Source organism: Dermacentor variabilis, chromosome 3 (genome assembly GCF_050947875.1).
Source record: "Dermacentor variabilis isolate Ectoservices chromosome 3, ASM5094787v1, whole genome shotgun sequence".
Lineage (NCBI taxonomy): Eukaryota > Metazoa > Arthropoda > Arachnida > Ixodida > Ixodidae > Dermacentor > Dermacentor variabilis.
In genome coordinates this window covers 192,444,653-192,467,820 of record NC_134570.1, presented here as the reverse complement: position 1 = coordinate 192,467,820, position 23,168 = coordinate 192,444,653, and the positions used below count along the sequence as shown (strand labels likewise).

Genomic DNA, 23,168 nt, shown 5'->3' with positions numbered 1-23,168 from the left:
ATTGTCTATTTTCAATTCAGTTGGCAGTGCAGTTTCATGAGAAAAACGGGCTAAGCAGTTAAATGAACTGTACCGCAGACTTTTGAAGAGTGAAATGTTCAGACTCCATACACTTTGTCCATGTATGTTGCACACCTCATTGCTTCCGCCGATGAAATGATTATTCAAGAACAGCGGACGCTCCGGAGCTATCAAGTACGACGCCATTTTGGAAAGGCCGCATGACGATGATTTCGTTTGCTTCTATGATTTGCTGGCGGAGTAACACAACCTCGCGCGGTCCATGTGCCTTGGTTGCTAACTGCTGCTTTTTTCTAAGTTGTATTCTATTATATAAATCTTTATTTTACACTTTTGCTTGTTTACTTGTTCTTGGCAGTGTTCTTCATGCGCTTCTTTCCTGCATGAGTCTATTTGATGTGGTTCCTTGTTTGCCAAGTAAAGGAGAGGTGTATCTCGCAGGCCAACCAGTGAGATACACCTTATTTCATATCTATTTTGCGGGCTTACGCGTCTTTATGGCGATGGTGGACGCTATTCATATTCGTACTAGTAAAGGTACCCCTCCCCCTCATTTGCATAGAAGAGTTACCTTGGGTTGCCCCCCCCCCCCAAAAAAAAATATCATGGGTACGTGCCTGCCTCCCATGCGCGAAATTCTCCGAAATTCTCACCGCTGAGACGAGCTGATATACCGCGACGCCATGCATTCAAAAGCAGGGCATCGCGTTTTGTGCTCCCAAAACCTATGGGGAACCAGCGCTGGATAGGCGGCGCGTCGAAAAAAGTGCGTTGCACGCCGCCCTGGCGACGAAACGCGGCATATTCCAGCCTCTCGACCAGACGACACACACGTGCGCGGCCGTATTATAGTTCGTATGTTTCCGTTTTTCCTCCGCTTCAAGCGGACAGTTTTCGTAAAGAAGCTAGCGCCATCAAGTGAAGAAATGACGAAATAAGCTTTTTAGGCTTTATATATTTTTCACAGTGTGTCGCAGCGAGCACGTGTGTTTCTTTAACGGTTGCGCCATATGGTTTCGCCGTGGTCCGTTGCCATGCTTGCGTGGCAGCCTGCCTCGCAAATCTAGCAGCTATGGCTCCGGTCGTGCTGCGCTATGGTTTCGGAAGTATTAGTTGGCTGAAGACATTCCATATTTCTCTGGCTAGACATAAAAAATTCTGATATTACTTCGCCACAGCAGTCAATGGAGAAGAAAGCTTTATCGCATCAGCTGACTCGCGCAAGCAAAGGTTTGAGTGCTCCGCTGCTGGATCCGTAACAACGCTGGCTACATTTAGCACTATAATAACATAAGTTTACCGGATGCATCTCCGCGCCGAGTCCTCATCCGTATGCGCATTTTTAAAAACACATAGGCGGCTTGGTCGCGCGTGCGCCGGCAGTATGCGAACACAACTCGTATTACAAGGCAGCTTCCCTACCACATAATTCTTGGCAATGAATGGATAATATTTACCTTCCGTATCGTTCGCTTGGTTGCGGTGGCGTTGGAAGGGGCTTGGCGGTGGTATTGCGAAGGAAAAATGATTGGTACATATGCCGGATGGTGCATGCTATTGCTCATTTTGTTTCCGGCGAAATGCCGACTGCAGATTCTGCTGTTTGGTACTGTCTGCCATGGCTGACCGTCTTCACTATCGAATAAACCAAGCACACACACGAAATTCGATTTAGAAACCAGCCCGACACCGCTTGACCGGGCGACAAGACGGGAACTCACTCCGCTCGCCTGACTGCTTGGATCTAACGCCGCCTCCGTTCTTGTTCTTAGGGTTCAGACGGAAAGACGCAGAAGGATACATCTTTCCTCATCCCGACGTCGTTGTGGCACCTGTATACGCAACAGTATCGTCGGCGTCATTTTGTTTTCCTTCGATTTTCGGGGCACGCAACGCCACTACCAGTAGCAATTTTCTTCCGCGGCTGCGGCTCCATTGTGCACGTTCTGACCGCCAGGGCGGCGCTGCAGGCATTGTCAAAACTCCAGCGCTGGTTCCCCATAGGCCCGGCATAGAGGACTCTGTTGACCGGCGTTTCCGCAATGACACCTAGGCAAACCGTCACGCCCATAAGATAACTCATAGGCAAAGCAGTGTGGCTTACATTCACACAGGTAAGAATGCTTCAGCATTCAAGACATATGGGATGCAGAACAATGTTTATGGAAAATAAGTGAATTCCTGCAAACTACCAGTCGAACAAAGGCTGCTGTATGCGGCAGACACCCTAAAATCGGTGCGTAATGATAAGAATAATTTGGAATAGGTGGCAACGTATTGAAAAATGCTTTAGTTCCAAAATTTAGTTTTTCTTTGTCCGTGCAACTTCGTACGCCCCGCGTATTATCACCATCGGCTCAGAACGGGAAATGACCCGATGAAGACGAAGAAGAACCCGACTCGTGATGCGTTCCTCACAGGCGAGCCGTCGTCCGAAATATGCCGCCTCGTCTTCGCGCACAGCGTCCTTGCCAGGAAAACCTCAGTTTCGACGTAGGAGCAAAGCATCAAAAGCACGCAGACCTACGAGCCACCACGGTGAAGCCCTCGGCCCCACAGTCAGCGACGGCGACAAGGGGCCGCCGGCACGGAACGCCCAGGGCATCAGTGGCCACGCGTTGCCGGCGACTGCTGCGAGTTGTTGCACGGTAAGCGACACTCGGCATCAGGCGGTTTTTAGAGGACGAGTCCAGACGCGAAAACAGAAAGTCATCCTGCTCGGTTGTACTAATACGACCCATGTTCCCGAGACAAAGCGACAATCATGAAGCGCCGAAAGTGCGCTCAGTTGCAACTCGTCTTAGTATTTTGCAGAAATCATTCACGATTGTTGTCTATGTTAGCGAACATCTGAACGCTTCCTTAAAGCTGTATGAGTAGTTGCACATACAAAGTCAACTGAAGGAGAAGTAACTTTACAAGAGTTGGGCAATTTTGGACCAATTGGTGAAGCATGCTTGAATGCGGTGAAGCGCTGCATAAGGGAGCGAAGAAAGACGAGACAGACGGGACACTCGGCTGTCCCGTCTTTCTTCAGTATATTTCGCTTCATCGCACTCAAGCATGCTTCATCTGGTCCGGATTATACTCCTCTGGAGTTATACAAAGCTATTCGCTTTAATAAAGAAATGATGCAGTTGAAGTCCTGCATTTGTTGCAGAGAGAACATTAGGGGGCATTTGTCTTTTCATTGCTTATTTCCTAGAGAACAGCGCCGTTAACTAGCACCTCTGTAGCGGTAGTCTTTGCATATAAACTGACTCGTCGTACGTGTGTTGCCACCAGCTGTGCGAGCTCCGGCGTGGAAGGTGACTGCCATCCTCCTCTCCCACTGCCGGAGGCCTCCCCGGTAATGACACTAAGCGAGATGGTAGCGGGAGGCGAGTGCTTTCGATCCCGAGCGCACCACCACAGCTTCTAAACCTCCTTCCGCCTCAAAGCTCTCGTGCGGGAGCACGGGCGTCTCTAATAGCTATGGCAAACAATTTGCGTTTAGAACGCCAGACGCGCTACGCATATCGGTTACACAACAGCACGTGCCATTTGCATCAGCATTTTGGTGTGCGTGTTCAAAGTACGACCACTACGAAAACAGGCGAAAGTGTCAAACAAGGCTGTTCGTTTTAAAAGTGACATGTAGCATCTGCGGTGAAAGTATGTTCTGCCAAATCATAATTTTGAGTTTCTTGTATTTATTTCAAATACTGTGATTCCTCTCGCGCCACTCACAGAGTCGGCATTTTCATTCAATAATAATACAGAAATATATTTCAAGCAGTGAAAACACAATCGTCAAGAAAAAGTTCTGAACTACACAGATGGAGTTCAAGCAGCACACTGCGTGTGGCATATACAGCATGTACAACAACGCACGGCACATGAAAGTAATGTCAAACTAGAAGGAATCAAAATTATCCAATTACAGCATAAAAAGAGCACTAACAGCACACATACAACATACAAGTAGTAAAATAGAACCTGATAGTAAACTAGTAGGAACTCGAATGTCTACTTAGGAACGGTTAGGGAACTCCTTAACTACCTCTGCACAGAGGTTATTCCAGTCTTGTATTGGTTTGACTAGGCAAGAGTGTTAGAAAACCTGGACTCTAGACATGTAAGGTTTGACAACATATGGGGGACCGTTGAAATCAAGAAAAATAAATCGACATGGACAGGACACGTAACGCGGAGGGAAGATAACCGATGGTCATTAAGAGTTACGGAATGGATTCCAAGGGAAGGAAAGCGTAGCAGAGGGCGGCAGAAAGTTAGGTGGGCGGATGAGATTAAGAAGTTTGCAGGGACAACATGGCCACAATTAGCACATGACCGGAGTAGTTGGAGAAGTATGGGAGAGGCCTTTGCCCTGCAGTGGGCATAACCAGGCTGATGATGATGATGATGCTGATGATGATGATGATGATGACGACGACGACGACGACGACGGGGGACCGGAAGAAGGCGGCACGCTGCCAGGAGGCCGAAAACAGATCACATGCCAAGCTGATCACAAACATGCTGATCACAGATCAAGTGTCACGTCCTAGCGGCGTTGAAGAGCACAGTAGCGAAAGTTGTGAATCACGAACGTACATGCGCCCAGAAAAAGAACACGTAACAGTGAAGCACATCGATAGCGGCTGGCGTCGGAAATCTGATCTGCGGGTCAAACACGTCAGCTTTTGTACATGACTCGTTGAGAGTTCTAGCTGGTGCCTGCGTGCCTTAAAGAAAGCACTACACATTCGTGTCGTGCATTGTTGCGGCTCCGGTTAGCGTTTAGGCGAGGAATCCTCCAGCCACAGAGGTAAGTACGTCCATGAGCAGGAGCGAAAGAAAACTTTTATTTTACATTACTTACGCTTGCTCCAATGTGGAAAGCCACTCCATGTTCCTACATGGAGTGTTCCTACGTTAAATGTCTGAGCTCACTACATGTCTGAGCACACTCAAAAGACGTCAGGACACAACTGCACCAAAGGTGTCGGCTATTAAAGCAGTTCGCTACTCTAGGCGACTAGACTAGGGAATCTAATGACTGCATCTCGGTCAGTCACAATTGTCTAATCATTCGGGAAATCCCACTCATGATGTCGCACCGTTCCGCCTGAATCCTCCTCCAATGTTGCGCGATCGCCTCTGTATACAAGGCAACACGCGGCTATTTGGAAGCCTGAAGTCGACGCCGTTCCCTCGGAAGTCGTTGGCCCCTTGCATCACTTAGTGGGCTGTGCTTGGCGGTCAGCTTGCAGCCGCATGGGGAAGCTTGGCCTTCGTGGTGGTTACCGCGTCTACAGAACGCAGTGGTCGCTGTCACCTTCACCTTGAACGGAGATTCTTTGTTGGCCCGTCAACAGTAGGCGCCATGGCTGCGTCGACGTCTGGGCAGGCTCTGATGAAGCGCACTGCCTCGTGGGAAGCACCTAAGGACTGCCCTTTGCCGTTATGAGATGTGACAGCGTACAATCTCATTAGACAAGGGTCGGCGAGAACATGCACAACAGAAAGAACCAACTAAAACATTCGAGTAAGTTTCAGCCATGCAGGCGCGTATTACCTTGAGCGATAACATTAGGTTGTTAGCGGGTGAGATACAGTCCCCGAGAAAGGATAAATAAGCATACATGTCAATATTTCACATGCACTTGTATAGTTTCTAAAGAGTTTTAACAGCGCTCGACGAAGTGTAACAGAGTAAACAGAGTCAAAGTGGCTCTTAAAGGGACATTAAAGGTTACCAGAAAGTCAAGTTAAAGTGGTAGAGCAATGTTCTAGAACGTCTAAGGCGTCAATATAATTGCGAACAGAGCTTTAGTAACCGAGAAATTGAGGTAAATGCATGACACGATTTGAGACCCCCCAGCGACATTCCGGTACTAGCCCGACGACGAAAGCACTCCTCATCATAATTTATGTCACTAGTACTCAACTACTCGTATTAAAAAGATCATTCCATTAGATTATAAGACTGAAGAAAACGCTACTTGTCTACTTCTATTCGATTCTAAGAAAAAATAACATTTTGACGTTACCCTTCTGTAGTATGGGTGGTCGAGGATTCTGCGCGTTCGACTCTGCGCCGCGCACGCTTTGGACTTTCAGTACTTTCGTTATCGCGTCGTGCTGTGCGGGTTCTGCTGGCTCGCGAAACTTTCATTTCGAACAAGCAGTGAGAATGCCACGTCCTTGTGATGTCCTGGGAAGCCCTCGTTGCTTTCCCGCTCCGGAGAGCCGGTGTCGAGGCCGCCGTCGTAGTACGCAACGACGCCGGCAGCGCGAGCCCTCAGCAGCAGGTCGCGCTCGTCAGCGCCCAAATCGCTGAAGTTGAGCACAGCATCGCGAGCCATTCTGTCGTTGTCAGGGTCCATTGCGACGAGCGTCGAAGTTCGCGTCATAGAATATAGTACCAGCTTATGGTCGCGCGTTTCACCTTCCGCTAGCCAGCATACTCCCGCTTTCGCTCTGCTGTCGGCTCGGCCTTTGCTCTGTTTCTGGCCGCGCGTTTGCTTTTTGCGCAGAAAAGCCGTAGCGCCGTCTGCGGACGCCGTTCTACTCACCGATGGCGCGACGTCACTATGATACCATGATGTCAGTACTCCTCGATCGGAGGGCGGGCGATTTGAACTGAGCTAGAGGTACGCGGACGCTTCAGAACACATTTTCTCTTAAAATAAGTCTCTCCTTGGCATGAAACAAGCGTTTCGAGGTTTCTGGGATGGTATTTAAACAGTCCACGTTCACTTAATAGTAACCTTTAGTGTCCCTTTAAAAAGATGAAATTATAAGATCCACTCAATATGACCATCCTTTTGGCGTTTGGAGTGTTCTCACCAACAAACATCCGCTACCCTGGCCCTCTGTGAACGAACGGACTTAAAAGAGCGGAATTAAACCGACCTGCGAATTCCTTTATCATTTAGTCCAATGTGCAAGGCCCCGTTACTGCGCTTCTTTTTTTCCGTAGGCACTCATTCAATTCAGTGCTAGATCGTCGGCTGTCCTGCGCATTACATGATCTGCGCACCTGTGTCTCATACTGACACATGTGCTTGCTTATCCTTTTACTGCGAAGCTGTCTACCTCTAACCCCCCCCCCCCCTCCAGTGCATCTGTCGTGTCTGTCAGCAAAAATTCAACCAACCAAAGCGGAAGGAACGCGGCGCGTGCACCGTTGGGTTCCTTGCAGAACCAGAAGATGGCGCTCGCCTCCGCGCATACGCTGAAGCAGCGGCGCCGGCCTTGCGGGGAAAGCGACATAAGAACCGGAAGCCTGGCTTTCACGCATAGCGTTCGCCGCAAGCGTTTCCCGCTAAAGATTACGGTTGCACAAGCTACAGTTGCCGGGAAGCGGCAACTGTAGCATACGAAGTAAGGAGTGATGTAAGCACACTTTCGTATGCAAACGAAGAACCTGCCTTGTGGGCTCTTCTAGGGCTTGTGTCCGTGGGCCGTTTCTTCTTGTGTCCGTGTTTTGATGTGCTACGTCACAAACCAGCTAGTATCGGATTTCATTTGTGTTTTAATGGCCCTATGGAAAGGCCTCGCATACTTAAGACTCCCGAAGAGCAGCGTGAATACGATGAGCGCCGCCGGGGCAGCAATGTCACCAAGCACAACGACGTCGTGCTCAGGCTGGGTTGAACGCAGCGGTGCCTGCCCAAAGCAAGCGGCGCATAGTTAGGGTGCCTGAAAGGCAGCGCGAGTACGACGAAAGACCAAAAGTCAGCAACGTCAATATGCGCAGCGACGACGTCATAGAGAAAGAAATTCAACAAGAGCGGACACCCCCATAGAGCCCAGCGGCCGAATCGACGGTAGCGCACTAAGCGGATGGGATTAACACCTTCCGGTTTCGGTTATGGGCGCGCGCGTATTGAACGCCGGCTGGTACACGCCATGCTGGTCGGCGCGGCATTTATTTTTTTTTTTCGCTTCTACTGCTGAAGCACTCGCGGCCTTGGCGCGGAATCGTTATATCATTTAGTAAAAATTATTGCGAACAATTTTAACAAGCCTCCACCGAATCTGTGCCACATATAATTTCATAGAGGAAACGCAAGACGTCTTCTGAAATGACGAAATGTTTATTTTGCTCTATATAAATTCTCGTTCCGAGCTTTTTGTGCATACATTCAAAGTTGTGGCACCAGGTATGCAGCAGTCGTTTCCGTACGAAACTCCACCGGCCGCCATCAGCTGAAAAAAAGTAAACTACAAGCACGTATCATTTTAGTATATTGACGTAATAGGAATACAGCGTGTAGAGGCGAAACGTGCGTAAGTGGAGAATGGGCGGCGTTACAGATAAATTCACTTTTACATATATTTCGTAGCAAATAGACTCCTCCCAAGCAATGCCATAAAATGTGAAGAAAACATCTGATTTTCAAGCATCCATCCCTTCCCGGGCATTATTTTCTGCACTTTAAGAGCACAAGTACACGGGTGACTCCGCCTTTCCAAAACAACTTGGCCTCAGTCGACGCGATGGTACGCCAAGCACACAGAGGTGGCCACAACACAGGCTCTCAACCAGACCATATTACACGATCGCCTAATGCATTCTAATAAACTCATGACAGAATCGTGGGTGCAAAGACAATATTCAGTCGCTCAGAAGACAGAATTGTCAAGTTCTTGGTTTTTGAGCTCCTCGGCGTTGTTTTTTACGTGTCTTGCTGGCGCAAGCAACACACTCCCGTGTTAACACTCTTGGCAATCACTCGTCGCGTTTTCGGCAAGCGTGAGTACCGAAAGAAGGTATATGTTGTTGCGCGGGCATAAAAATCGTCACAAACTTGTCCCACTAAAATTCAGTACATGCCAAACCGTCACCGCGGCCGACCTGCTTTCTTGCTAACTGCTTCACAACCCCAAGCGCGGCGAGCATGCCCCAAAAGTATCCCAAAAGGTTGCGAAATTAATTACAATAAATTTGGGGGTCAGAAATGTGTCACGAACTTGTCCCAGTAAGATTCAGCACACACCAAACTACAGCGCCCAGCCGAGCTGCATTTCGCTAACTGCGTCACTTAGCCGGGTGCGGCAAGCGTGCCCAAAAACTACCGAAATAAGTTATAATAATGTTGGAGCTCATAGAAAGCGTCGCAACCCGCCGTGGTTGCCCAGTGGCTATGGTGTCGGGCTGCTGAGCACGAGGTCGCGGGATCGAATCCCGGCCACGGCGGCCGCATTTCGATGGGAGCGAAATGCGAAAACACCCGTGTACTTATGTTGAATTCCAATGGCGGAGTCAGAGCAAGTTTTTCTGCTCCTTTCGGAGCAAGTTTGTTCCAATGGCAGAGTGTGGGTGGGAGTAAGGTGTTCCAATGAGAGAGTCGGAGGGGATTCAGAGCGGGAGTCACTCCGTGGAGCAGAAAAAGATGCTCCGCCAAAATCGGCGGAGTGGACCGGAACTCTGCGTGACGTATTTCGTTTACCACGTTTGTCTGATGGGAGGCGCCACCGGTCACGACTGGCGAGGAAGCGAAAGCTGCTGCACGCTTGGCGAGATATCCATTCCGCACTTTTAAAAAAACAACAGGTGAACGGCGCTGAAGAGGCAAGTGACCGGTGCGGCGGTGCTAGTAGCGATGGGCGGTGCTGGGAGCAAACAGCGGAAGGAAATGACAACACGCAAGGTATCCTGGGTAACTCTGTGATAGAACTTCCGCTTCCGCCTTGCTCCGGCGGCGCAGGTTGTGTACCACTCGCGGATCTGGAGCCGTTGCTCTGCGCCAGAGTCGAGTGCTCGCTCGCGGAGTCCGTCGGCTGCTCCGACTCCGCCATTGGAATTCAACATTAGATTTGGGTGCATGTTAAAGAACCCCAGGCCGTCGCAATTTCCGGAGTCCTCCACTATGGTGTGCCTCATAATCAGAAAGTGGTTTTGGCAAGTAAAACCCCATAATTTAATCTTTTTTTAACAGAAAACGTCGCACACATTTCCCAATACGAGTCATTAGCTCAACTGCGCCAGAACGGCCGAGCTGTCTCTCGCTAACTGCGTCACTAGTCTCGGTTTTGTGCCGTAAACCTAAATTTCCTTGAAATGCGTCACGGAGTGACAAACAAAATTTCTCACCTTGCCGTAGTCCAATAATGCAGTGGTGCCATGTCGAAATGCCGAAGGAACGCAAGAAAACACCGGAATCCCAACAAACGCCCAACATCCAAAGGAAACGGGTAGCCGAACAGACGAACTTCACATGCGCAGCCGGCCTCGCTCGCTTCGGTACTAGCACGTCTGGCGCATGATGCAACATATGGCGCGTCTGGCGTGCGACAAGTTTATTGCTAGGTAACGCAAGAAACATAGGTTGCGAAGTATAAGTTCGTTTATACGCAAAACATTTTAGTATTAGCGGGAAAGAATAAAAACAAATAAAACATCGTCTGTAAGTTCATTTCACTTTTTTTTCCGATGCTCGCGTCAACTACACAATGAGATTAACACTAGGCGTGACGTGTTTCCTATTGCCGGTTTTCGCCGAGTGTCCCTTCTTGCTGAATTTCTTTATAAGAACTCCTAACTTCCCTAGTGCCCTGAAACAATATTTTCTTTCTCTGTTAAAGACAGAGTAAATCACGAATTTCTTGATATATCTGTAGAATGCAAGAAGAATTATATTTTAGACTATTTTCTGCTCATTTTCTGTAATTAGTAAGACGCGATTGTGTTGATTTGTTACGCTTTGAAATGTCATATTGCTCTCGTTTTCGCCCATTATGTACGTATTGAATTTCAAAAATTGTATGCTTTATTACCCAGTTCAGTACTAATCGATATTGTTTGCAATTTTTGTGGGTTACGTAAAAGAAATTGACATCATCCTTACATTGAGATATGTATTCTCCTGTATCTGAACTGTGCCCCTTGCACTGTTCTTTGGTATGTAATGTATTCACTTACCTTTAGTTGACTTGTGAATTGACAATCAAGAACTTTGTATATACAATTAATGTTGCTCTTTTTTTTTATTCCTGCTGTGCTAGAATTTCCTTTATATTTTTTTTTATCGGACCTTCAATTAGCCTTCGGCTACAGGTCCGACAAGTGGTTGTTACTTGTGTTTAATAATCTGGAAAAAAAATTAAAATCTTTTTTCTTTTCTTATTATGTGCGCAACGCGAATTATGTACTTTCTGGGAGGTACGCGAGCACCAGCGATTACGCTAGAACCTTCAGCGGGTCGTGTATAAAAGCCGAAGGGCTTGACCCGCACATCAGATTTTCGACGATCGCCGAATGCGTTCGCCGCTATGGTTGTGCTTTGAATGTCACTTGCTTTTAGGGGCATAAGTTCGCCCAATAGTTAGTTTCCTCATTTACAGTTTTGATGCTGTGTTATTGACCGTCACTACAACATGACAATACGTAAATTACATTGACGCACTTGTTTATTCTCCTATCCCATATATACGCCTGTCATTTCTCATTGATAAAGTAAGCTATTACAGGGTAAAAAGCTATTGTGGCATGCGCTGGCAGTTTGGCGCGAGAGAAGTTTCCAAACTTACTAGCCTGAGTCTTCGTTTCTTTTTTTTCGTAATGCAATGTAGTCCTCTTTATTTTTGTGAAAAATTAACTAAACTCTTAAGCGCTGTAGAAATGTGTATTGTCATTACTTGATGGTGCGGGAAACTGCACTGCGGCGTCAGTATCCGTCTCTCGCTTTTGTCTTGTCCGACTTGCTAGGCCTCCATTCCAAGCCAAAGCTGACATAATTATAAACCACCCTAATTTCCACATAACAGTATCAAATGATAGCTCGACTTCCGAACATTCAGAGAACAACCATCTCCCGTGACGTTGCCCACAGTGGCAGAGCTCTTAGCGATATTACAAGCGTCAAAATTCATTGCCGAGGGTGATTGCTGTCGGCACTGTATGATATTCTTCCTTGAAAAGACCATAGAAGTTATAACAAAATTTTTCTATTACGATCATACCATGGTTCACTCGCTGATTATCAGGCCGGTTTTCAGTAGCTACCCAGACATATAGGCATAACAAAATCACGTGGCAGACTGTATAACTACTACTGCAGTGGGTCAGTTAAGCACCCGACACCTAGCAAATATGCTACGTGGAAATCCAGTAGGTAGGAAACTATTCCAAAATATAGAGCGCAGATGTGCCAAGGCACTTCCTCGTCCTCAGTGTAGTAGCCGCTACCTCAGTCGTTGGATGTCACTTCCCTTTGTCCCTTGCTTTAGTCTAGTGAGTCGGATCATTTATCCCTAACGTATTCAAAACCTTACTCTGGGAACGTGTCAATGCAAGTTGTTCAGCTAGAAGCCCTCGATCAGAAGATAACAGCGGTAAACCTTGCACAGCTAACGAGCCTATTAAAAACGATACTTCTCTCGCTGTGTACAGTAAGCAAAGTTAAGCTTCTATCATACAAAACTCAGCTGCTTATGTCATCATCATCAGCCTACTTTTATACACACGGCAGGACGAAGGCCTCTCTCTAACTGCGATCTCCAATTACCCCTGTCTCGCGCTGGCTGCTTCGAACTTGCGCCTGCGAAGTTCCTAATTTCATTACGCCACCTAATTTTTAGTCGACCTCGACTGCGCTTCCCTTTCCTTGGAAGCTATTCTCTACCTCTAAGGGTTCACCGTTTATCTACCCTAGGCATTACATGGTCTGCCCAGCTCCATCACTTTTTTTCTGCTAAAGGGCCCGTGAAACCGTTCGGAAAAATTTTGCAGACGTGTAGGATACAGCTAAGATTAATCATTCGCACCGCAATTTGTCTGAAGCGTCTCGTATTAAGAGAGCTACGGACGATTACAAGTTACCCTCCTGCATAGCCATGCATTTTCTCCTCAACTCGTTCGCCGAGTTATGGTGGCTAGAGGGGAGTAGTGTGACGGGCGGGAGCGGAGGGGTGCACAAATTTGTGATGAAAGATGGCGGCCCCAGTAGGTGGCGCTGGCTGCGCGACAGGTGCCGGCGGCGCTGGCTGGTTTCGCGTTGGGCCGCGCGTTTTTACTTTCACCTTGTTTCCAATAATTACACGCTGCGTCCGTGTTAACAGGACATGAACTAGTCATTTTGTTAGTTCGTTGAAAAGCGTGCGTTTGAAATTTTAAATGGTGCTACTTAACATAAACGAAAACCACAATATTTCCGATAGACGCAACTGGCAAGCGGCGTTTAGTTTCTAATTAAATGTTTCTCAGCATTGACCAGATTTGACATGTTTCGCCAACTTCATGTGAATTAATCCATTTACGTGAGCGCACAGTCAAACTGTGTCTTGAGTGTTTGTTTCTTTATGGGCTTTGTTTTGGAGTGTAAACTGCTTAATATTCTCTCTTATAAGAAGCAATAGTTCGCGTGTTTATTTTTCGCTCTCGAAGGTTTTGTTCAGTGTTGAAATCATTTAAATTTAATTTTCTCTTTTCCTTTTCCTTGGATAGCTTATATTTTTAGAGTAGAAATGGCAGTGCTGTAGTCAGGGCTCTGTTCCACCGAACATTTTCATTCATTATTTTTTTAACTGTTTCTCTCCCGTTCCGTCGCTTTCGTGAAAATTGATTCGGCAGCAGTTTTGTCAAGTATTTGCAATGAATGCAGGGCCGTTACTTTCACATAAGTAACTGCACTTGATGAAAAAGTAACACCCAGCAAGCGATATGTATCTTCCTTGCTTCTCTGGTTTCACGCCGCAGCCTCCACACAATATAAGTGCATGTGTGCTGTCGAGCACTGACTGCGCTTCCTCCGGCGAAGAAACAGTGCACTGTGAGCGCAATTGGCCCCTGAGGAATACAGAGCAATACAACGATTCCGGTTGGTTGCTTTCTGACTTGAATTTCACTAACTTCAGCACCAAGATGTGGTCAACCTGCTCGCCCTCGAGCTCACTGGCTCCGAAAAACACACTCTAACGTTCACTTGAAAACGTTACCTTATTCCATGTTGCGTCAGGTAGGCAGACATATTATGACACGCACGCTCAAGTTGCACGGCGTGCTGTTTATCTGAGGCAATGATATCTGGTATATCTGGCCCCTGGCGTAGCTGCGTGTGCGCTACGGTGTCTTCTTGCTGGGCGTCTTGCCTGTTGATTGCGTTCAGCTTTTGCCGTTTTGCAGCAGGTTCCAGCTGCTCGCATATATTTCTCTCTTTCCTTTTAATCGGAGCTTTCTTCGTGAAATACTTAGGTGCCTCAGGGAACACAGTGGGCACGGCGTCTACTTTCAGACGCGGACGATCACGCGGCAATTCCACAACCTCACCGTTGACTGTGTGCTGGTAGGTCCTTTCGACGAATCTTTCGTCGAAGTGTCGTTCACAAACCACGCTGTCGTTGTTAAGCTCTTTTTCAGCCCGTTTAATATTTAAGGCCCACTGCTCCCTTCGCAAGACATCAGTCGGGGCTTTAAACACAGAAAGCTTTTGCGAGCAAGATCGATACCCGCCTTTGCATCCAGGTATAAAGCACGTGCTTGAGCTGCTTGACGGCAGGGTTCATTACATCGAACAGTCTGAATCTGAAGAGTCCATTCCTCGTGTGGCAACGCGACGACCCAACACTGCAGACAAATTTCACAGACGACGACAGAGGCGACAGCGAAGCGTAAACGCAGCCGGCGAAGCCTTGTCAGTGCCCCTCCGTCGCAAGCGTGGCACCTTTAAACACAGCAGTGCCCCTAGCGGTGGCTAAATTTTCACCGCGTTCCGCGCGCTCCTCCTCCATGGCGCGGATGAGGCGCCCGTCACACTGCCCTCCTCTAGCCACCATAGCCGAGTGATCGAAGCTAAGCTCCGCCTTCACTGGCTCTGCGTTATGACGGCACGTCCTGTCGTCTACTTCCGGTTCCCTAGGAGTGAGCGCGCGAAGCCTGTCCAACCTCTCCGCCAGCTGCTTGGCAGTCGACCCCAAGCGAGAGCTATCGAAGCAGGGTGCGTTGCGAGCACTGTGTCGCAGCATCAAAAGTGTCTGGTATTCCGGTAACCACAGGCGAGCTGGGCATTTCGACGTATGGGTGGAGGCATAAACTCAAGCTCAAACTCAATTCGAGGATCGACATTCATGGCCAGCTGCCTTGTCCAATGCGAATGTTCCCGTGACGTCAATTTCGGGGTTGACTTTCTGAAAGAATACGGCGCTGTTATTGACCTACGGTGAGATGTAGTCACCTTCGAAGCCACCCGAGCAATCGACGGGTACGACGACCACCGACGTGACGACGCCCTTCGTGTTTCCGCCGAAACCGTTATGCTTCCTCCCCGAGCCAGTGTCCTCGTCGAAGTTATGTGGGGTGGAATGCGCGAAGGCGAAGTGGTCGCAGAAAGTAACTTATCACATCTTTTGACGCAAGATGTTTGTGCGGCTAGGAGTGTGCTACAGCTTAGTGATGGCCGTTCTCAGTTGCATGTCACCAACTTCACTAACGAGCATCCACACTTTTTTCGCGGTACTTCTATTGCGTTTGCCGACTAAATAGAGAACATAGCTGAATGTGTTGCCTCTGAAGCAGTGAGGATGGTTGACAAATCACTGGGTAACATCGGCATTAATTCGCAGCTATCGAAAGACAACCAGACAGCACTGCACGAGCTCTTTCTTCAATTCCGGTGATGTTTTGGAAGTTCGTCTAAGGTACGCCCGACTTCAAGTGAACGGCACAGGACCATCACATGCGACGACGCATGCCCGATGCGCCCACAGCCCTACCGCGTCTCAGCGAAAGAACGCGAAGCGATTCGTACGTAAGTTAAAGAGATGCTTGAAGACGGCGTTGTCGAACCTTCAAAGAGCTCATGGCCATCTCGGATCGTTCTTCTCAAAAAGAATGACGGAACGCTACGCTTCTGTGTCGACTACCGGAAGCTCGTCAACGTAACTAAAAAGGACGTGTACCCACTGCCACGTATCGACTATTCATGAGATAGACTGCGCTGCGCCCAGTATTTTTCGTCACTCGTTTTGAAAAGCAGGTACTGGCAGATGAAAGCAGACGAACGACACCGCGAGAAAACTGCCTTTGTGAGTCCCGATGACCTCTACGAATTTCGAGTGCTCTCTTTCGGCTTGTCTTAAGCTCCAGCTATGTTCCAGCGAATGGTGATACTGTCCCTTCTGGATTGAAGTGCCAGACTTGTCTCGAGTACCTTGATGACGTAGTAGTCTTTTCTTAAACATTTGAGCAACATCTTCATCGCGTGCGGCATATGCTAGAAGCGATCCGATCGGATGATCTCACGCGTGAACTAGAATAGTGCGAGTTTGGCTACGAAGAGCTCAAGTTTTTCGGACATGTCGTAAGGAGTCCGACCGGATTCCGACAAGCTTGCCGCAGTAACAGCTTTTCCTCCTCCGGCTGACAAGAAGGCCGTGCGGCGTTTTTTTTTTTGGCTTTTGTGCGTATTATCGTGGTTTCACTGAAAACTTCTCGCAGATAGCTGAGCCCCCGACTCACCTTACAAGGAATGACACGCCATTTGCCTGCACAAATGAGCAACAGGCGGCGTTCGCTGAACTACGGCAACGCATGCAGTCAGCACCCGTCCTGGCACATTTTGACGACATCGAGGTACATACTGACGGAAGTAACATACGTCTTGGCGCAGTACTCGTCCAACGTCAAGACGGCTGTGAAAAAGTAACAACTTTTGCCTCGTGCCAAGGCGAACTACTCTACCACAGAAAAAGAGTGTCTTGCGGTTATGTGGGCGATCACGAAGTCTCGCTCTTATCTCTACGGCCGTCCTTTCAAAGTGGTGACAGACCCACCACGCCCTATTTTGGTTCGCAAACATACGCGATCCTTCAGGACTACTGGCAAGGTGGACTTACGGCTACAGGAATTTGACGTCGCTATCGTTTACAAGTCCGGCCGCAAGCACGAAGACGTTGACACGCAGTCTCGTGCACCCGCTTAATCTGTCAGTCGAGAGTCAGATGACGATGACGGCTTCCAGGGCGCCATTGCTGCATGGGACTTGATAAAATGGCTGCGTCACGACGGTGAAATTCGGCCTCTCGTCGACCACTTAGAGGGCCGGCAAACCATTCCATGCCATCTATTACGCGTATATACGTCCTTCTGTCTGCGAGACAACGTGCATCAGAAGAGAAACGCCCTTTCTGACCGAACCCACATACTGGTGGTTCCAAAAGACTTGCTAGACGACAATCTTTTCGCTTTCCTTGACGAGCCCGCATCTGGCCACTTAGACTGCTTACGAACGCTTCCCAGAGTTCGCGAGATGTATTATTGGCCCGGGCTTTCGGCAAGCGTCAAACAGAATGTTAAAGGCTGCCGCTAATGCCCGCGGCGAAAGTCACCGCCTATGAAGCCCGCCGACTTATTGCAACCCATCGAACCACCTCATAAGCCATTCGACCGAGCCGGTTTGGGCATTCTTGGGCCTTTTCCGCTGTGAAACGACGGCATCATGTGGGCGATTGTCGAGACAGATTATTTAACGCACTATGCCGAGACAGATGTACTCCCACGCGCCATGGTTTCTGAGGTAGCGCAGTTCTTCATGTGACACATTGTATCGTGTCATGGTGCCCCGTCCACTGTAATCACAGACAGAGGGACGGCGTTCACAGCACAGCTCGAAATTTTTCACTTGAGCAGCACTTGGCATCGAAAAACTACTGCTTGCCATCCGCAGTCCGACGGACTTACGGAGCGCTTAAACAAGACCATCTCGGACGTGTACATCGGATATGTACATCGACGTCCAGCACAAAACATGGAATCATATCTTGCCCTTCGTGACCTTCGCGTATAATACCACACCGTACAAGAAAGGACGCGCTTTACACCATTTCGTCTCCTTTACGGCCGCGAAGTTCAGGTAATGCTGGATGCTATCTGCCGTGTCAAGACGACGAGCCTCTGACTACTTACACCGAACTATTTTCTCAGCACGCTGAGCAAGCTCGCCAGCTTGCGCGGCGGCACATCGGTCAGCAGCAGCACGCAGAGACTCGGCGTTATAACATCCGCCACAGACAGGTATGCTACAACCTCGGCGACCAACTGTGGGTCTGGACTCCCTCCCGTTCGACGCCGTGGCCTCAGCGAAATGTCGCTCAACCGGTATTTTGGCCCATACAAAGTGCTGCGCCCTATTATTCGCGTGAACTACGAAGTTGTTCCGGACAGTGCGGCTCAAACGGGGCGTAGACAACAACGTCGCCCTGAGTTCGTTCACGTTGTACGCATGAAACCATATGTTGTGCGTTCGTGATTATTCTTTTCTTTATTTATTCTTTTTTTTTGCATTTGCACTCATATGTGCAGCTAACTACGCTTTTGTCTCTGTTTCTTTAGACTCTGCACATCACGCTTCCTCTCTGTTGTACTTGTGTCTGTCCTGTGGCTGTCACTGTGTTCTTTTGCGCCACAATCTGCCTTGACCACGTTTTTGTTTCCCTTACATATCTTATTACCCATCGAACCAATTGTATTTTCGAGGAAGGGGGAAATACCACCTGCAGTAGTGGAGACAGTGCCAAAGAAGAGGCAGGAAGGCCAAGAAGGAAAAAGTACCCCGCCCGCTCGATAGCCTCGTCCCGACCCCTTTGTTTTTCAGGAGCCAGCTGTCCGCATTAAACGGCGTCAGTCCTCTTTGGAGACACGTTACAATATATATATATATATATATATATATATATACCACGTGAATGGTTCTCTGGATGATCCCGTTCCTTTAAAAACATGCAAAAGGAACGAACGAATCTACGGTACGTTCTTTTGCCGATGTTTCGGCTAGGTTCCGGCTTTCGTCCCTGAAAGCGCTCTGTCTCTCTCACTATATATATATATATATATATATATATATATATATATATATATATATATATATATATATATATATATATATATTCACACAGAGAGAGAGAGAGCTATGGGCTTGCCCCCACACTCGAAAAATAGCTAGTACGTCACTGTGACAGACCATAAGCAGATGGATTTTGAAGCTAGATTTTCAGGCTCACAATAAATGCGAGAATTAACAGGACTATCTTCCCTGCCGTTTTCTCGGATCGCATGTTCTGCAACAAGTAACGCATGTCGTGGTTCAACTTTTTAAAATAAACAGACATGCAGCGGATAACGCGATAATGAACAATACAGATGCAGTGAAATAACTAGTATCTTGCCCAAAGTTTTGAATCGCAAAGCGACACCTGTGATGACGATGTGGTATTTCGTTGTGCAAGGGCCAGATATAGCCCAAGAGCACCAAGCAAGTGGCAACGAGTTCTCCATAGAGAAATGAAGTGGTAATGGTATGTGTGACATTAAGCAACACCAATCTAAGCTTCTTATATTGATACTTCACTTCACTGTATTGATAAAGTTTTCACCATTTCTTGCGATTCGTCTAATGCAAGGGAATAAATTCAGGAGCCATTTCACTGTGTGAAGGCGGATGACCAGCGCAGCTGCAGCATATCACACAGGGTTAGAGAACGGTACATGTATTATTTTCATCATTTGGTAATGGTAGTGGCACTAGCTTTTGTGATTACGGTGATTTGCACTAATTCCTTCAGTAAGAACCATAGACAGACTCTTGACCAAAGTTAGCTCTATACAAACTTCAAGCCAAACTTCTCTAGCACAGACTCAGTAAACCATTTCTTGACATGTTTGGGAATGTCCCATTGAAGTCTCCAACAATGATCACAGGGGTAGTGCAATCACGGCTAGCCCACGCGAAGTGCGTGGTGATTAACTTCTCGATATCCCACTTGGGTGTGCCTGGACACATATGCGCAGTGCATATCACAATTCTGTCTGCAATTCTACGGCACAGATATCCCCATAGTCTGTGGCATTATCCTCTTGAGAATCAAGCGTGCCTGGTTGTACATAAGATTTTGCCTTAGCGTATATCTATGGCAACGCCTCCTGCTCATGAGTCCATGTGCTGTTGACAAACGATTCCAGTATATACACCCATTGACTTAAAACAATGCATCTTCATTATTATTATTATTATTATTATTATTATTATTATTATTATTATTATTATTATTGGCCCACGCTTTTTTGTCTCGTTGATGCACAAAGAGGAAAAATACATGAAACCCTAGCGATATATGGATTCGCTGTAAACAAAAAATTAGCCGAAAGCTTGTTTTGTTCTGCGCCTTCCCATCTGAGCACATCATTCTACTTCATTTCCCTGACAATTGGTTCTAGACCAAATCTAGACCAACGTCGCGAGCAATGCCCATTAACCTTGGTTTATAGGCCCAAGAAGCGAGCGCCAGTAAACATATCTCTGTGGTGCAGATTCATCAATTCCGTCGCAAGTGCGTTGGCCTGTGATCAATTGCGGGGTAGATAGCGCGCAGCACAGGCACCAGCAGTCGCCCTCTAGGCGCTTACGGCGCAAAGGATGACCTTTGCTCCCCAACTTTCTCCTCCTGCCAACCGTAAAATGCAGCTGTCGGAAGAAAAGGCGCATCCAGTGAAGTGTCTTAACTCGCTTTCCAGTTGAAGCGTGAGTTCGTAGAAAAATTGGCATCTAGCCACCGTACTACACGGAAACGGCTGTTAGTGATTTGGCTCCGTGTAGACGCGCTCACCACCCTGCAGCAGCAGGGGAGGTTCCACGTCAATGCTCTATAAGCAGCACTCCGCTTCTGCGCAGGAACCTACACGCGACGAATCGGACATGTCGAAGCTGCTGTTAAAGAAGAGAATGTACATGCAAACGGTCGCCATGATCGGCTGCTTCCTCGTCTCTATCGCCGCCTGCGTCATCGTCCTGCTCCTGATTCCTGTCCACAGCAACAGCTCGGCGGTTCACGTGTGGTCAGGCGACGTGTGCGCTACGCGGGCCTGCGACCGGCACGCACGCTTCCTCCGCGAGACCATGCAGCCGTCGGCGGACAAATGCCGCGAATTCGGCACCGTCATGTGCGGCCGCTGGAAACACGACCACGCCGTCTCCACGGATGTGGACGCCCTGGTGAGGAAGAGCGCGCTGCGGCAAGGTGCCCAATTTCTGCGCTCTGGCAGCGGTAAGCTCCGCGCAACCCAGGAAGCCGGCCGCATGCTCAAGTCGTGCCTGGAGCAGCAGTTCGAGCAAAGCACACGCCGCGCTGCCCTACGCTATTTCCGCGACTTTCTCCGCGACCGCGGTCTACCCTGGCCCAACGAACCAGCAGGGGACCGACACCCTCTCGACGTGCTCCTCGACTTGAGCATCAACTGGCGCATCGACCTGTGGTTCGGGCTGCGCCTTCGCAGAAATAGACGGAACCGACTGCAAGTTACGGAGGCCCCAGTCGCACTGGCGACGATGGTGAGGGCCGAGCACGCAGACGAGCTTGAAGCCGTGGCCGAGGCGATGTTTTACGCCGAAGCGGTGGGCGCCGGCCTCCAGTACACGAAGCCGAGAGCGGAAGCAGTGTCCCGTCGGCAGTCTCGTGTTCTAGGAACATTCAAGAACATCTCGTCGCTCAACCCGAGGCTGAAGCGGATGCGCGTCTCGCGAGTGGCGAACCTGGAAGAATGGGCGCCGGCAGTTACGTCTTCACAGTGGCTCGCTTTTCTCCGAAAGCATTTGAGCGGCACCATTCAAGTACGCGCACATACGGAAGTCCTGATAGACAGCGTTGACTACTTCGCTGCGATCGGAAGCATATTCAAGGAGTCCGTACCAAATGAACTGGTCGACGTGATCGGATGGTGGATGGTGCGCCTCTTCGCCGATCTTGGTGGAGTTGCTGTGAGCTACGACGAACGCGCGCAGGCCTTTTCACCCGCGGTTTGTGAGCGACGAGTGGAGGCCTGCTACGGTCTAGTGCTGGCGGCCGAGATGGTGAAGCAGTACTGGACGGCGCAACACGCAAAGGCCGTGGATGACATCTTCACCGCCGTCCGGCACCAAGCTGTGATCTTGGTTCAACGTTTGTCGTGGATGGATGCAGTCAGCAAGAAACACATCGTTCGCAAGCTGGATGCACTCAAGGTGACGCTGGCGAACGCTTGGTGGAAGGCACATTCTTGTGATTACGCTTCCGAGGTTACGCAAGACATGAGCCTAATTCACAAAGCGTTTCTTTTTTTCTTATGTGCTCCTTTCCATTGGCTAGTCGGCTCCGCTGAAGTAATGTCGAATAGGCGAATTGGTTTGGATCTATTCTGATGAGCCATTCTAGCATAAGGCGTTTTCGTGAATACGGATCGTGATGTACCGGTAAAAGCGCCAATTCGAATTTCAAACTCCACTCATTGACGCCTGCTATAACCCACAGCATGTTTTATTTGGTACCCAGCCTTGTGCCCATTATTGTTGTATACATTAACCCACGCTTCACACGCACTTCTTCAGGGCGTGGAATAAAATTGCATGTTTATGTGCCGCCTGAGCATTGTGGCTCCAGCGACACCCCCTTGTTTGGCCGCTGTAACTCTTCGGTATTGCCTCGTATGGCAAGTTTCCGATAACGTTCTCGGCGGTGTGGCCAGCCCTATTATAGCACAGGTAGCTACAACGTAGCGGAACTACAGAAAAGAAAACAAAAGAAGGGAAAATAAGCAGGCACGTCTGCATATCTAGAGCATGTTACAATTTGCGGACTAATACTTTTTTTTTGACAATTTAAAGAACTAGCTGTCAAAGATGCCGTCGTTTTCAATTGGCGGCGCCATATCCCTCTCGAATATTGTTGCCCGCCAGGGATTTGCGAATATTACAAATTTTCTAATAACGATTACAATATTGTCCTATCCGATTAGCTGCTCGAATCAAATGGCGACTATTCGCAAATGCGAATATTTTGGAATAATCTTCGAATGCGTCACGCTGTCAAATAGGCACAATCAAGGTATACAACTAACGCACAAATGATACAAAGTTCGCTAGCGCTATTATGTCGGCGTGGCCGCCAAGAACGCCACGCCGGGCACGTTGGGATGGCCGCCTAAAGAGCGACGCAGACGGGGACCGAGGCTGAGAGTCGTTATTGAAGCCCGGCGCCTTAAAATAGGCGCAGCGTCGCTATCACAGCACCTCCTGAGGGCGAGTAAGTTTCGGTCTCGAAACCAAAACCCCGATGTAAAACAATCCCCCTATTTTTGAAAATAATTGTGGGTATAAGCAACGTCATACACTATGCAGTAGCAGTTGGCAGAA

The 23,168-nt window shown here is 48.6% G+C and overlaps 1 protein-coding gene across 1 annotated transcript; it reads left to right on the top strand.

Moving 5' to 3' along the window:
• Positions 1-2,442: 2,442 nt before the first annotated feature.
• Positions 2,443-22,354, top strand: LOC142574374 (neprilysin-1-like). The gene is made up of 2 exons (XM_075683472.1): positions 2,443-2,669; positions 20,676-22,354. The coding sequence occupies exon 2, from the start codon at positions 20,700-20,702 to the stop codon at positions 22,176-22,178; it is 1,479 nt and encodes a 492-aa protein (XP_075539587.1). The 5' UTR covers positions 2,443-2,669; positions 20,676-20,699; the 3' UTR covers positions 22,179-22,354.
• The last annotated feature ends 814 nt before the right edge of the window (positions 22,355-23,168 follow it).